This window comes from Fundulus heteroclitus, chromosome 2 (genome assembly GCF_011125445.2).
Source record: "Fundulus heteroclitus isolate FHET01 chromosome 2, MU-UCD_Fhet_4.1, whole genome shotgun sequence".
Taxonomy (NCBI): Eukaryota; Metazoa; Chordata; class Actinopteri; order Cyprinodontiformes; family Fundulidae; genus Fundulus; species Fundulus heteroclitus.
In genome coordinates, this window is record NC_046362.1 from 3900083 (window position 1) to 3915778 (window position 15696).

The 15696-nt window shown below is 41.2% G+C and overlaps 1 protein-coding gene across 1 annotated transcript in view; it reads right to left on the reverse strand.

Moving 5' to 3' along the window:
• The window catches only part of met (MET proto-oncogene, receptor tyrosine kinase), an 89083-nt gene that overhangs the window by 52908 nt on the left and 20479 nt on the right, over window positions 1–15696 (reverse strand). The window contains exon 3 of the mRNA XM_012863644.3: window positions 19–222. Within this exon, the coding sequence (XP_012719098.2) occupies window positions 19–222 (204 nt within the window). The remainder of the gene's footprint in view (window positions 1–18; window positions 223–15696) is intronic.

The window sequence follows — 15696 nt, forward strand, 5'->3', positions numbered from 1 at the left end:
TGGTATTGACCTCCTTACCTGTATGTGTCGCCCGTCTGCTGTCCCCAGGAACGCCACGGTGCGATCGTTGACTGGAACCACCGTGATCGAGGTGACCAGGGTGTTTTTCAAGTCTTTGTGCCAGTACTCCAGCCTCTGGGCAACCTGGGTCACCTGCAAGCGGTACTTTCCCTCTCTCCCCTCGTGGATGCCTTCGTGGGGGTCGCAGTCATCAGAGGACGTCTGCAAACAAACCAAGGGCATCAGGCAACATTCCAACGGAAAAACTGCTTCCTGTTGTAGTTTCAAGTGGGACAGAGCATTTTCAGCCTCATCATGTTTAATAGTGCGGGACATTTTGTCTGAGTATATAGTTTACCTATTAAACGCGAGAGACTTTTTATACGAATACGGTCTGGAGTTAGCACAAAAGGCTGTTGATCACCAGGGATAATTTGAAAACTGGTGAGAAGGAGACAGGGATTGCATTTCATTGTTCAAACACACCCGCTTAAAAACCACTTGCTATATAATATCGTGCAGAACTATCTGTTTTCATATCTGACCCAGTGGGGGGAGGGTTAAAAGCCAAACCTGCTAAGCCCCCCTTAGCTACTCTTTCATCAGGCTGAGCTCGTAATGGAGGTCTCTCCATGATAGCACCTCTAGGGCAAGACCATGTTTTGTTGGACAGTGGGAATGAGGACTGCACGATTTCATGGGAAAAGGCTGGGCTTTCATACAGTCTTTCATTCCGCTGACTGCTTCTCCTCTCTCCAACTTGGAAACCCAAGTCCCCCCCCCCCCCCTTCTTTCCAACTCACTGCTTTGTCACGTATGAAGAAAAAAGACCCAGCTCTCTATCCAGAGATCAGAATATCACTGGCTTGTGCACATTGTTATGTCTGGGGCCTCTGAAGCATACAGTGAAAGCACAGTTTGTGGCCAGGGTTTGATCCAAAGCCTTATCAATACCCACTTCACCTCCCTTCCTCTCCCCAGTCCCTTCCCTTCCTGGCCAGTTACGTTTTACGCCATTCGCTCGTTACATGTTTAGTCATGGCATTCTGTCCAAGCCTCGGGTTTCATTAATTATTAATGACCCAGGGGGTGCCAAATCTCTTGTGGCTCTTTAGGTCCTTGACCTGAATGCTTGACCAAGCCGTAGCTTTCTTTTGTTTACTCAGCTCCGGCGGATAACCTCTTCACTGCAGTCACAAGAAACGAGGTATAAAGAGCAAGTTAAAAGACCATGGCAGGTTGCTAAAGATGCCCTCTTACTGTGAGCTGAAGCTAAAAAACTGATCTTTCTGCCACAACACACCAAACTGACTCTAAGAACCCTTATAATTCAATGCATGTAATGAGGTAATAGCTCCGTTATTTGTGGTCTGTGTGAACCTTGTTGGGTCATTTGTTTAGGCAGACAGGCTTTGAAGATGAAGAGAACAATGGGGTTGTAATAAATCTGAAAAGTTCTTTTAGTCTTCCTTGTGACTTCACCTTGTTCAGATAATCGTAAAGGATAAGCCAAAGAGGGCAGAGAAACGGTCCTAACTGACCGGCACACAGTAGGAAACCTCGGTCAAATTAAAAATATGTTCAAATTCAGCGGCTGCAGTTCTAGAGAGAATCTGTAAGCTTCACGAACCCAAGGAAAAGGTGGAGGAAATTGAAATTTGGCAGAACCTTTGAACCCACTCATGTTGCACAGCTGCGTAGCAAAAAGGCCAGCTGATATGTGTTGAATTAGCCGGGGTCAGAAACAAGAAATACGGTTTAAACAGGATAAAGAATGACAGTCTGCGACTGAAACCCATTAAAGGCTGGATGACAGAATAGACACGTAGCAAAGAAGAGAAGAAAAACACAAGAAAAAGGCAAAATAAAGAAATAAATTAAACGTGTAATTTGGCACATGTAATCTGCGCACATAAGAACATCTTTGTGACATCTACCTCTTTTAGGATTTTCCATTTAAACTATGTCTGCCCTTTTTAAAGAAAACAGCGAGCGCCCAGTGGTTAATAAAACCATAGAAAAACCTGTTTGATTTCTTTAAAAATACATCACACAGACACATCATCACTGCAGAAATTATGCCACGAAGCATCAGAAAGCAGCCACAGGGCTGATTATTTTCAGAGCAAACAAACAGGACTTTGTTCTGTTTGCTGAAGCCGAGCGGTCTGATGTGACGAAGAGCGGCAAAGACATATAGGAGGCATTCCTCTGCCTCTGTTTAGGTATTCCTGTGGATCAAGACGATGAAATTGGACAGCGTAAAGCTGTTTTGACAAGCTTTGTTTGAAGCTGCGCTGCTGTTATCCTTGGCTGTTTTGTGGCTTGAAGACAGCTTTTTTTGAGGCGTCCCAACACCAGATACCAAAGTGGTAAAAAAAAGGCTCAACAAGTCATGCACTACGTTTTTAAGACCCAAATATATTATTTTGATTAAAAAGAACCAAAAAAAGGTAGGGCTGGCTGGAGAAAAATATATAGAGGGGTTTGTTATAGAGCACTAGTGAATAAACAGAGTTGCATAGACGAAGGAAGACACCAGACAGGTGTGGAGATCTTTAAAGGTCTTAGGTTACCCTGAGATATCTCTTGCTATGTGGATATTGTCTTAGGCTGCTAGGAAACATACAACAGACCGGTTTTCCTCCCTTTGCTTCTTTCTCCTGTGAATCTTTAATTATTGCAATACATTTATCTTTTTGGGAGGGGTGGGGTTTGCCGTTTGGAAAGGCTTCTGATGTTCTACATGTTGAAGGTCATTTTGTAAAGGAGTCTTTGAGCCATAGAACAATAACCCTGAGGGACATGTGTAAGATACAGTACACTTCTTGGCCCCACACTTAACCAGCAGCCATTGTCCCCAAAACAACGGCCCAGCGATTGGATTTCGATGTCGTGGAGCTCCCAAAGCCAGCGGCACTGTTTAGGAGAGTCAAGACAGAGGTGAAAGGTGATCCCTGTAGCTTAATGTCATTTTCCTACTCTCCCTGTGGCCTCTGGGTGCTGAGCGAATAAACATACTAATGCCTAAAAGAGAAGCTATGGACTGGGTTACTTGGAAAAGTGCTTCAGCATATACAAACTGTAGCTGCAGTGCAAGAGCGGGGTAAAGCCAGTACCACTAATGTACTAAAATACACTGCTCTGCTGAGGCTTGGCTCCGAGGTAGCAGACTTGCACACATGCTCGAACACAGTCTGTCTCGTTTGCAGGACGCTCAGCTGGCTGTCTCGATGGAATAACAGACCTTTGACCTGTGGATTGTTTGTGCAATGTTGCACTCCGGGCAGCCGAGAGCTTTGGTTGTCGTCGGGGTGTGTGAAAATGCATATTTTAGAGACTGCAAAATCCAAAACAATTTGAAACGCACACGTGCTTGTGAGTGTGTGGGGGGGGGGGCTTGGGGGTCGTTATTGAAACGTTGGAGCAAACATTAAACTCCACCTGGACTCAGATGCACGATGTTCTGCAACCTGAGTGTGTAGCTGTAATTACCGTGATGTGCAGGCTTGTGTGTCTGCATTCACAGGTGGCAGCGCGACTGCAGTACATGGTGTCATGTGTTGATGTCTGTTTGCATGTACAGGTGCTGCGGAGAACCCATTGTTGGGGAGTGAGAAGCGCTGACAATAAGGTGAGGACAGAGCCAGGCGCTAACAATGCCCTAGGGTTGCCCTCAACATGTCAAGAAAGACTACAGCTGCGTTTTACAATCGGGAGGGGGGGGGGTGGTTGGGGGCTGAGGTGACTTTTTGGGTATGGGCAGAAATGACAATCAAGCATACATCAACAGAAATCAGGCATTATATGCAAAGAATATCAAGACGGAAAGGTTGTAGGCCTGAGATATGTCTTTTTTAGATTTAAGATTTATGCATCATGATTGCCAGCAATATGAAACTAGTTGAGCAGTAGGACACTCTGTCTGCATCTGTGGATTAACATGTGGTCTTAGCTTTGACGTGTCCAAAGAAACTGGCCCGAAAACTGGCCAAAATGCTTTCAGTAGCCGTGTCTGTCACTTTTTTGTGAGCAGGATGTTACCAAAAAACATCTTTCTTGAGGAATTCCAGAACTGACGTTCACCATCCCCTGAGGTTGAAAGTAGCAGCATCGGTGTGGTCTTTGCTCTAAGCGTGAAAAGTGAGGCAAAGAGGATGCAAAAGAAGATTTTTGACATAGATTTTCTAAAACTTGTATCTCTCTCTCTCTCTCTCTCTCTCTCTCTCTCTCTCTCTCTCTCTCTCTCTCTCTCCTGATTTAGAAAAAACATTTACATATATAATATAATATAAATACATCATACATAAAGGTTTTATTAACTCAACATTTGTCACATGTATCATAACAGTTTTGAAAATGATTCCTGCCTATCACGTAATAGTCAGAGTCTTAGTTCAGGGTTCCCCCGTTCTCCTGGCCCTGTTTGTACCCCCCTTTGTCGGTGGGGGTGCACGCATGTATTGTGAGCAGGACTGCTAAAAAAGCTTAATTCAGTTCACATTAGATTAAGTTGAAAACAATCATTTGCCACAGAAGATGCTCCTGAAATTATCGAAATGCTGTGTTTATGATTTTGAAACAGGTATGTTCAAATGTCTAAAACCTTTTGAAAAATTCTGAAGGTGTAAATACGCTAAAGTTAATGCTCAAGCTTCTAAGCTATGTCTGCCTTTCAAGTGCCTGTCTCAAAGTGTGAAGGAAAACACTGCTTGAACTAGGTATTTGAAGGCAATTAGTTCGACTAGATTTTATTTAAGGCAGTCAGAGTAAATGGGCTTAATCTGAATGTGTGCCACACTTTTCAGATTGAGATTTTTTTGTAAAATATTTGAAACCTTTATTTTATTTTTGTCCCACTTCACAATGATGCACTTCTTCTTGTTAGTCTATTCCATAAAAACGCAATAAAACATACTAAATGGTGTGGTTCTAAATTGGAGAAAAAAATCTGAGAAAGTTCAAGCAGCGCAAATACTGATGCAAAGACAAAGCACTGGATAACATTCATCTGCTAATCTGATCCGGCCTATTTTGAAAAACCTTTGATGAAATAAAAAAGTGTAAATTGGATTTCATACCTCCTTAATCTTTGTAATGTGTCCTGGGACATAGGTCCCTTTTTATCCACAGACTTAAACTAAGTCAGCAGACTGTCCACCACTGGAGCATTATTTCAGCCAAAAACTCTGACGCTTCACAGCAAGTGGAAAAATCTACAAAGACCCTTGTTATTAAGGTATTCTACCAATGAATACATTCTTGGTTTCATCCTCCTAACAAGGAAATTACATCTGAGCATGCATCTCATTTGAACAATGTTTTGATGCCTGAACAGGTTTTTCTGGGAGGAAAGACACAAAAAATGTTTTCTATACTTTTCTAACAAGTCACTTCCTGCATGAGACTCTCTCTGGCCAAAACTCCCACTTCTCAGGTGCCACAGGGAAAAGGATATACCCTTGTTGAGAGCGGATGCTAAAAATATAATCTCATTGTTTCATGAAAGCAGCAGTCTTTCAAAGCCACTCTAGTCAACTATGAAACAAATATTGTCCCCCAGACTTGATCAATCGCTCTTTTCACCAGAGGTGTCAAGTAACTGTGTACAAAAGTCTTTGTTATCTTAATTAAGTAGGAATTTTGGTTATTTATACTTTACCAAAGTAATATTTTTTTGCCAAGTTTTTACTTCTACTCCTTTTTTTATCTGTTATCAATTATTTGTACTTTGTATTCCTTACATTTTGAAAATATTCTTCTATTTTATGTCACCTTGTTTTTGTTCTGGCAAAAAAACAACAACAACAACTAATCAGATAAATAATGCCACCCAGACAGAGTGAATTTGAATGTGGTTGGAGGCAGTACTGCACGAAGTTGCTTGCCAAACGCACAATAAAAAAATCTTAAGAAGAAGAAGAAAATGTAGAAGAACAACATAGCATTTTGGGATTGTTATTTATTTGTCTATTATTATTATTATTATTATTATTATTATTATTATTATTATTATTATTATTATTATTATTATTATTATTATTATTATTATTTCATTTTTTGATTAACTGCTTGGATTAATCATTCATTTTGACAACACTGTCTACTATACATAGACGACCATACAAGGGTAATTGTTATACGAGGGTAATTCACTCATTTTCATGCCCAGTTTTATCTGACATCTGTTGCTCTCATCAATTCCTGCAGCTAGACTTGGAAGTCAATTCCAATAATAACAAGCAAGATGATGAAGTTTGACTTTTTGCAGAAATACAATACAGACACCAGATTGTCCTCTCCATGAAACCAATGTTGATGCTCAGCATTGCACCTATATGGTACTTATATATTTTTGCATTGTACTGAATGGTTTATTTCCAATAGACATATATGTGGGCGAAACAGCCTATTCCAAGATATTTCGACATTAACATTATATACCATTATAGTACTTTTCTATTTTAAGGAGTTTTGAAACTGGTACTTTTATACTTTTACTTGAGTAAAAGGTTTGAGTTAATACTTCTACTTCAGCATAAGTATTTTTAAACCATAGTATCTATACTTCTACTTGAATAATGATTTTTAATACTTTTGATACATCTGCTATTCGCCTGCCATCTTTCTTTGTGTTTTCTTATTTCCCTAACCCCTCACACTCGACGAAAACATACACCTTTAAGTTTTCAATCAACTGTTTATGTGTCCCATAGATGAGTATGTTTTTGTGTGGATTAAGCTAAGAGCAGAGGCATAACTATGGTGAGTGTCACTATCCACCAAGAAAGGAGTCTTGTACCTACATGAGATGAAAGGCCATTCACCAACGAAGAAGTCACAACTCCAAAAGAAATGTGAAGAAAGCCCCTTTACAGTTTGCAAAAGCACTCTTAGACAAAGAAGAACATTTTTGGAGCCATGTCATTTGGTCTTATGAGTCTAAAACTGAAGTGTTTTGCCATAATGACCACTGTAACATTTGGAAGAAAAGGGGGAAACTTGGACGCTTTTATCGCATTGTGTGGCTGTTTCGCTGCATTTATTGTGCTAGCACTTTTTTTGCTAATAAGATACCACTTTATGGTATCAAAAGGAGTTAACATCATGTGAAAATACCAAAGCAGTATCTCCAGTCATCATCCAGGAAGGTAAAGCTTAGCCTCAAATGTGTGTTCCTAATGGAAAATGACCCAAATCATCGGGAAAATGTATTACATGGTGGCTCAAGGATATCAAAGTCAATGTCTTGGACAGGTCATCATAAACCGCTGATGGCAGTTCCATAGATAGTTTGTGTTTGAAGAGCTAACAAATAGTTTGAAAGCCAGGCGACCAACAAACCTGACTCAGCTGCGCCAGTTTTGGTTGGGCCAAGACTCCAGCAAACCATTATGAGAAAAAAAAAAAAAGATTCCCAAAAATGTTTGACCAAAGTCTAAAAAGCAAATCTACCAAGTAATAGAGAAATGGATGCAAACTTTCGAATTTAAAGAGAGTTTAAAAGAACCCCCCCCCCCCCCCCCCCCAAAAAAAATAAAAATCTCTCATCATTCTGGCATTTAGCAAATAGAGATCATTTTGGCAATCATCACTGACCCAAAACAAGGGTCAGTCTGATTTATGGTCAGACAGTGAGAAAAGGTAAGCCTATGTGTCTCTTTTTTTCTTCTTCTTTTTTTCAGCATAGGGAAATATGTTTCTTCAAGAGAATGTGTACGGTTGAATGAGCTTGTAAGGCCTTTCCAGCACAGAAACAATCCTCAGCGCTACTTACTGACATTAACGGGACAAAACCTGGCTGGGTGAGTCATTACTCTGCATCCGCCGCTCCCTTTAAAAATCTGAAATATCATCCCTGAGAGCACATTGGGAAAGATTTTTCACCTCTGCTTGACAACTTCTGCTACAGCAGGAATCAACTTATATTTCACCTCCTCTTCTCAGAGATAGGAGATTTATGTGATCCAAAACAAGGCAAAGGAATTACAGACCGCTGAGACTGTGGTGGAGGCCAAAAGACGCTGAAGCTGCTCCCAGCTAATTAGTTTGAGCCCACTGCTTTTAGAAGGCAATGAGGTTTCTAGGATGAGCTTTCCAGAACTGTCCTGCAAACACATCTTTCGGTCAGGCTGACACTGCAGCTTAAGTTTCAATCTGCAGATCAAAGGGGATTAGCAGGGTCAACTCCTTAACAGATTCTTTCTAATTACAAAGAAGACATATCTAAAGAAAAGCAGACCATAAGAAATATTTTCTAAACTGATACTCTCAGGCTTCTTTCAGTGGCAGTGATGTAACAGGCTGGCCTGGTTGAAGGAGCTTCCATGCATCTCTTGTCCTAGGTGTTTCATAAAAGCTTCAGACATTTGAGATACATTACACCATATAAACCTTAGCTAGTCAAGGGAGGCCTACATTTTCCAGACCAGACATATGGTAAATTACTCCTGCTGGAATCATTATTTTCTTCTCGACTTTTATTTGCTTAAACGACGAAGTCCCATTGATATTTGTGACATGCACAGCTAGAATCATGGGAGCTGCTACTGGTTTAATGTTTTTATGCTCCAAGAGGAAACTGCACCAAGATTGATCGGAATTTAAAGGTTTCATTTCCTAGCCATTTCAGAACCATTCAAACTATGTTTCAGGGACAAACGATCAAGATTTGACATCAACATAAAGTTTTTGGTTTTTGTATACAAGTCTGTTTTCCACTATGCTGACTTATAGTGAAGCTACTTAAAAAGAAAAGAAAATCAACAAGTTGTACTTTCAAAACTAAGCGGTTGAACGCCTTCACAATTCCAGCTGCAGACAGGCCAATGCAGCTGTCAGATATAGGAATACTGGATGTTACAGTGTTACAGTAGTAGTGCTGCCATCTTCTACTGCTATCCGTCCAATGTCTGCACTCACTTCTCTGTGCAGGGTCGGGGTGGGTGCTGCTGCCTACCTCCAGTAGTCATTGACCAAGAGGCACGGCACAAACGACCATGCACACACATACAATTAGGAGCAATTTAGAGATATCAATGAAGCCATCAGTCATGTTTTTGGACTTTGAGAGGAAGCTGGGGTACCTAGAGAGAATCAATGCATGCACATAGAGAATATGCACACTCTATGCAGAAAGATCCAGACCAATTTGAGCCCAGAACCTACTTACTGCAAGGCAACAGGGATACCAACTGTACCACTGAGCAGCCCCATGGGTACTTTGGAAGTACAATCTAGGTACCCTTTGGATACCATTAGTACCTTGCAAGTTATCTGTATTTACTTACAAAGTACCCCATTCCTACTTCTGTAGATAACAATTAAGTACTCCATTGGTAGCCTATAAATATAGCGTAGATAAACGGAAACTACCCAATAAGCATAAGCATTTGATCATAAAAGCAAGTGGAGGAACTGCTCTTCATTTATAAAAGTGGAGAAGCAAACATGGATTTGGGCAAAAACCTTGTCCAGTAGCTCCAGTAAAGTACACAATTCATACATACAGTTAATGGACAAACAAAATTAACTCCTGGTTTCTATTTTACTTTGATACATTTTTCAGTCATGTTGAAAAGTGTCTAACCTTGTGGTACGTTCCATTTGCCTCCAAACTAACAAGCAGCAGATTTTGTCATCTCCTCCTTTTTAGGTTCCAGTTTCCTTCTTGTCAGACAGCAGGAAAAAAAACATGGATGCTCGCACTACACACGCTGGATTGTTCCAATGAACATGAAACATTAAACAATAGGTGGCGATTCTTAATTGCTCGTTAACCCACTATGGCCACTGTTGTTGAAACAATAACAATGACAATCATGAATGCAGGAGTCAGGGATGGTCCTGTTGGTCCTGCACCATATTTCCAAGTCGTAACTTTGACGTTAGGGGCTGTACCAGAGGCTGGAATTTCTGACTAACGAGGACAAATGGATTGCACTAATAGTGAAATCACTTTTAGCAAGAGCCACCATTCTCACAGGTGACAACAGCTACATGCATGTTTCTACTCAATGGATGAAGAATCAATTTAGTCTCAGCATCAGAAGGATTTTGCAAATAATATTATAGAGTAAAGCAAAAGTATACTAAATACTAAATATATACTTTTCCTCTTTACTATAATGTCACAGAAAACAATATTAAACTTCTTAAATAACAATTTCCATTTGTGAGAAAACATGCAATTATAGCTGATAAAATTAGAAACAAAAATGGCAAGAGTAACACTGATATTTGAATGTGGACAAAATTAGACATTCTGTGCTTAGACTTCCTGTCGGAGCTGCATCTCAAGCAGTAATTACTGCTTGAGATGCAGCTCCGAGGTATAAACTTCAGAGGTAGATCCCGTAGTCTAGCTTTTGCAGCCTTTACGTTACTCTAACAGGATGTTTCTTTAAAGCATTAGTGTCTTCCTGAGGTCACACTGATTTCCAATTGGACAGCTGAGCAGTCGCATTTACTGTTGCAGCTGCTATTCCTACATGTTCTCTTTATTATGGAGACACATGCACATGAAGAGATGGTCGATTTAGTGCCAGAGCTGCTTTGGGGAGTTATTCATACACATCATATACTGCACACATAACTCTATCAGTCAGTGTTAGCCTTTTCAATTGGCAACTAAGCAGGATGGTTATAACTTCTTTGAAATCCCTTGTACTGAAAAAGGTAACATGGTTTTATGCTAAGAAGAACTTCATTTATTCCAAAGTTAAAATGTTGCACAGAAACATACAAAAGGCATAATTCAGAGTTATTCGGCCCAATCTTGATTTTTTTTTTTCTCTAAAATTCCTCTGTCCTGGCAGTCTGGAATAATCAACTCCATCCACCGGTGCAGACACTTGGCAGAAGCTTCACAGCAAAAACAGAAAAAAAAAAAAAAAAAAAATGCTGCTCCGTGCTTTTTGCTACCATTTAAAGCATAGGTTTGCAAGTGTTGCTCTGGTTTTCATTTTTCTTTCTGATGCGTGTTGAGAGACAGCCAAACAGCAGCTGGTGAGCAGCAGCTCAATAGAAGCCGTTAAGGAGTCGCTAGATAACCTCAGGTTGTAAACAGCAACCGTTTGTAGCTCCGCAGCAGGGCCGCTTATCAGCTGAGGGTCAACATAATGTCTGAACATGTGTCCTTGTATAGGAGCACACCACCGGCAGGCATCATGTTGGAGCAGAGCTGAGATCAAGGCAAGGCAGGACAAGCTTACTGTGCCATTATAAAACATGCTTTTCTTTTTTTCCCCCCATCTATCTATTTTCTATATCTTTCAATCCATGCAGGATCGCATGGGGGTGGCATACTCAAATTAACATTAACGTTTTGGGCTGTGGGAGGAAGGACTAGCCACCTTTGCACCGAATGAAACTAAAAAGTCCATGCAGAAAAGCAACAGTGCTAATCATTGCACCACCATGCAGCCCGTCTTGTCAGAGTTTGATGTTTTTAGATCATTAGATAAATTTCGAAGTCAGAGACAGCTAGAACGAGTAAATGATGAATTCTCTTATGAAGGGGAACAATCCTATCCAAAAAAAAAAAACTTGTCCGAGTGATGACGTAACCATCCTCTAAACGTAGTAACCAGTTATGTCACTCGTGGTAGCACATACTGCCATCAAGTGACTGCAGTAACTTGTGTTTTTATGTGTCACCGGCATAACACGGTGAGAGATGCTGTAGTGAACTTATATAGTGCTTTTCCAGTCATACTGACTCACTATAGCCACATTCATCCACACACACACACCGATTGGTAGGCAACTTGGGGTTAAGTGCCTTGCCCATGGCCCCAGGTCGTGGGCTATAATCAAACCCACAACATTCCGATATGGAGATGACTACTCTACCCATTGAGCCACCGTTGCCCCACAGTGTTCCATATCAGGAGCTAGGATGACCATATAATTAAGTTGGGCTAAAAGCAGAGCCTTGAGGAGCCCCACACATGATCTTTATTTACTCATATCTATTCAAAACTACAATTGCCAAATGATATAAAGTAGTTCTGAACTGCATCAAGTAAGCTTGAACTTATGTATCACAGCACCAGACAATCACGATCACTTTTCCCAGCACTGTAAGATCCCGACAGCAAGCTTCTAGAGACAGAATCCTGAGATGGAATTGGAAAGGTGGCAAAACGCTGCGGCGAAAAAAGAGTTATTGACCCGAAAGACAACGGTTATGTCTCCGTCACAGGGATATTTTCCTTTATTTCCTTCTCAGAAAGTTCAAATGTCATTTTCCAGTAGCAAAATATAATGAAATAAAAAAAACCCACTTCTGCACCGTCTAAACCTCATCAAAACACATCACAAAACCAGCATGCTGTTCATTGAAGCAAACCTCCATAATAAGGTTTCACATGTGGCAGCAGCTTGCAGGTGGCATCCATTAGTACAAGTATATGAAGTCTGTATGGCGAAGCAAACAAAGGACAAACGAGCACTCTCTCCTCAGAGAGCTGTCCCTTCCTCAGAGGACTGACCATGAAAATAACAATGCATTTTTCTTCTACCTTTTCCCACATGTAAAAGTTCTGGAAGTTGGCCCCAGGCTGTACTAGTGCAGCTCAGCCTCGCACTCCTCGCACTCCTCTACACATTAAAAAAAGGTCTTTGGGGATTGTACTCGGAAACATTTTGATGCATCTGATTGCCACAACTTGCAGGGAAGTAGCACCTAAAGTCAGGATTTGCAGTGCTCAGGGCTGGAAGATGCCTTAATGATGAGGGCTTAGGTCCACATCTTACTTTAGATAAATTAGCAACATGACACAACCAAGAAACGGATCAGTGAGAACAGAATTTTATCCGGGTTTGCAAGAAATACCTCAACATTTGCTCAGGACCAAACATAATGAAGAGATTTTAGAGCGGCTTTTCTGGCTATTTGTAAGCCAAGGAACAGTTACTCTGAGCCCTCAGGTGTGAGCTTACCTTCAACCTTCTTGTTCAGCCATTCAAGTCAGAATCATTGGCGGGGAGGATAAGATCAAAGCCTGCAGAGACACTATCTGGGCTGTCTCGGGTAGTGACTTGATAGCATCTTTGTTTGTGGTGCATTGTATGGGAGCACAGCAGGGTCACAAAAGCCCTAAAAAGTGTATGCGAATACAGAGAGGGAGAGAAAGGTCCAAACCCCCATTTACCTTCATTACTTAAGTACACAGTCAGACACAATCCCTTGCTTGCATTGTGTAGGGATGACTTGTTAAAGGGAATGGGGAGGATTAGTCCTCATCGCAGGTCAAAGCTTCCTGTGCAATTGTTTTTGGTTTGAATTCTTCAAACCTGTTGGAATTCTGACTGGAAATTCAGGAGATCAATTTGACTTTAATGGTCATTTCGAGCCAACAACAAGAACCTTTTGTTAGTTTGGGTGTTTAAACAGTTCTCCCTTATCTCTACAGGTATGCGAGAGATTTTGGCCAAGAGCTATTCGTGCTATTCATGCTTGGGTCTGAGACAGTTGTTTGAGATTCTCTCCTTAAATCACGACATCACACACCTGCTTGTAGGGAAAAGTCAAGAAGTTTTCTCATTTCCAACAAAGACCTTTAAAATTATTAAACTTGTTGAACTTTTATTTAACTTTGTACATTGATACATCCATCCATATGTTGTGAAATATATGATACATTACAGGTTCCTGAACTATTTCAGAAAAACTAATGATGTCACTAAAAGTGAGGGTTAAAATTTAAATTTCATTGATTTTAAAGGTTTTTGTTGGTCTGCTGCATTTAAATGACAAGTCCCCATGGTCCACCCGTGTACAAATAGTTCTAGTTTCAGCGTGAGTTTCTAGTTGCTGTGGAGCCAACTACTAGCAGCAATATCAGACCAAAATGTACGTCTCTACATTTGACGCGTTTAAACTCCGAAGCAGTGACCTCAAACTCCAGTCCAAGAGGTCTGGTTGTCCTGTAACTTTTAGATGTGCCTCTGCTTCAACACATCAACCTCAAACATTGGCTGATTAGCAGAGCTCTATGGAGATTGACTGCAACCTGGGGAGCCAGTTTAGCCATCTGATTAAGGTGTGTAGGGAAACGGACCACATCTAAAGTTGCAGGACACCGGTTCTCAAGGATATGAGTTGGAGACCACTGCTCTAAAAGAACAAAAGCTCTTGTTCGCCCTGAGGTTGAAGTTGTGTTCGTCCACCCTGTGCTGCTGTGGTCTGTTCCGCCCACCCCCACTCGTGGTGACTGTGACAACCCCCACACTATGCTCCAGGTAATCTTTGCTTCAACTTTACTCCTTGTATACAGTATATGCTAGTACATAATAACATTCATACACCAACTACACACACCAACATACACAGTACAATACTTGGCATAACCAGAGATAAAGGAAAGAAAATACTGTGGTAAAATTATTCATAGTGTCTGTATGTCTATGATTAACAGGCAGCTATGGCTAACTGAACCCAACACAGAGAGGCGCATCCTTTTGTACCTGCTCCTGTTTTGACCAAATCAAAGTTTAAACTTCTCCAGGGTGAAGTAGCTTCTTCCCATATGTCCAACCTATCTAAGAAATCCCAAAGCTTGAGTCAAATAGGGATGAGGCACACTTTTACTTCTGTCTTCCCTTTTTCCAGCGGCAGGTCTGCTAGGACCATTTGCTGCTTCAGCGAACCTTGCGATTATGAGCTTTTCAAAGAAGTGCACTTAAACCTTCTGACAAAGCTCGGCAGACCCCGAGCCAAGGAAATTAGAATGATCCGGGGTCGAGGTGAGGCCGCCGCTCAGGACAGCAGGAGGAGAGGAGATTGCTTTTGGTCCTTCATTTAGAGCACGGGGGCTGACAGATAAGCATCCACATGCCTCGTTTCAGTCGAGAGCAGGATATCAGCATGTGATGAAATAGAAGTGTAGGAGGCATGCGTCTGATTAGGAAATAACCTGGGGTGGCTGGGGGTGGAGGTTTGCGCTTGGATCATAAGCTCTAAACAAGTGCATCATGAATGGCCTCCAGCGCTGCTGACAAGTGGCTTTGTGCTGGCAGGGAACGCGTTTAAAAATTCAAATCAGACCAAAACACTGGGCAGCATGGTATTTGGGAGAAGTATCTTATTTGCAACAATGTCAAAACAGAGAGATGACATGGCTCTGCCGCAATGATCACCTAAAGCACTTTGTGTAATTGGATGGAAAATTTGTTTTTCTTTTCCCACAATGATACATCAACCCACCAAAGATGAACTCAATAACTCACTGCCACAAGTGTCTTTTAGGTCTGCGACTGTTGGAACTATGTTGACTATAAAACATGGTTAAAAAAGAAAGAATTGGAAAAAATACCTATGAATAATACTCTGCCCTTTGCCCCCCCACCCCCCCCCACCCCCTATCCACACTTTTCTCAGCCACTATAACTGTTTAATTCGCTATTTACATGAGGTAACACGTTTTTTCCCAGCCATTTTTAAATGCGCCATAAGCGATCTGCGTGGACGGGAGAGGTGCTGCCGCTGAGCGGTCACACACGGTGAAGAAGGCAGAAAAAAACTCTAACAATTGTTTTTCCAAATAAACCGCGTAAGTTGAGTAATGCTATTGCACATAATGTTAGCTGAATGATGACTCGTTAATACATGCCAGTACAACATGTTGAGCTAGTAAACAAGGATACTATTGTTACCTCTGTTGCATCCTTTGTTGGTTAGTTTATGGCGAG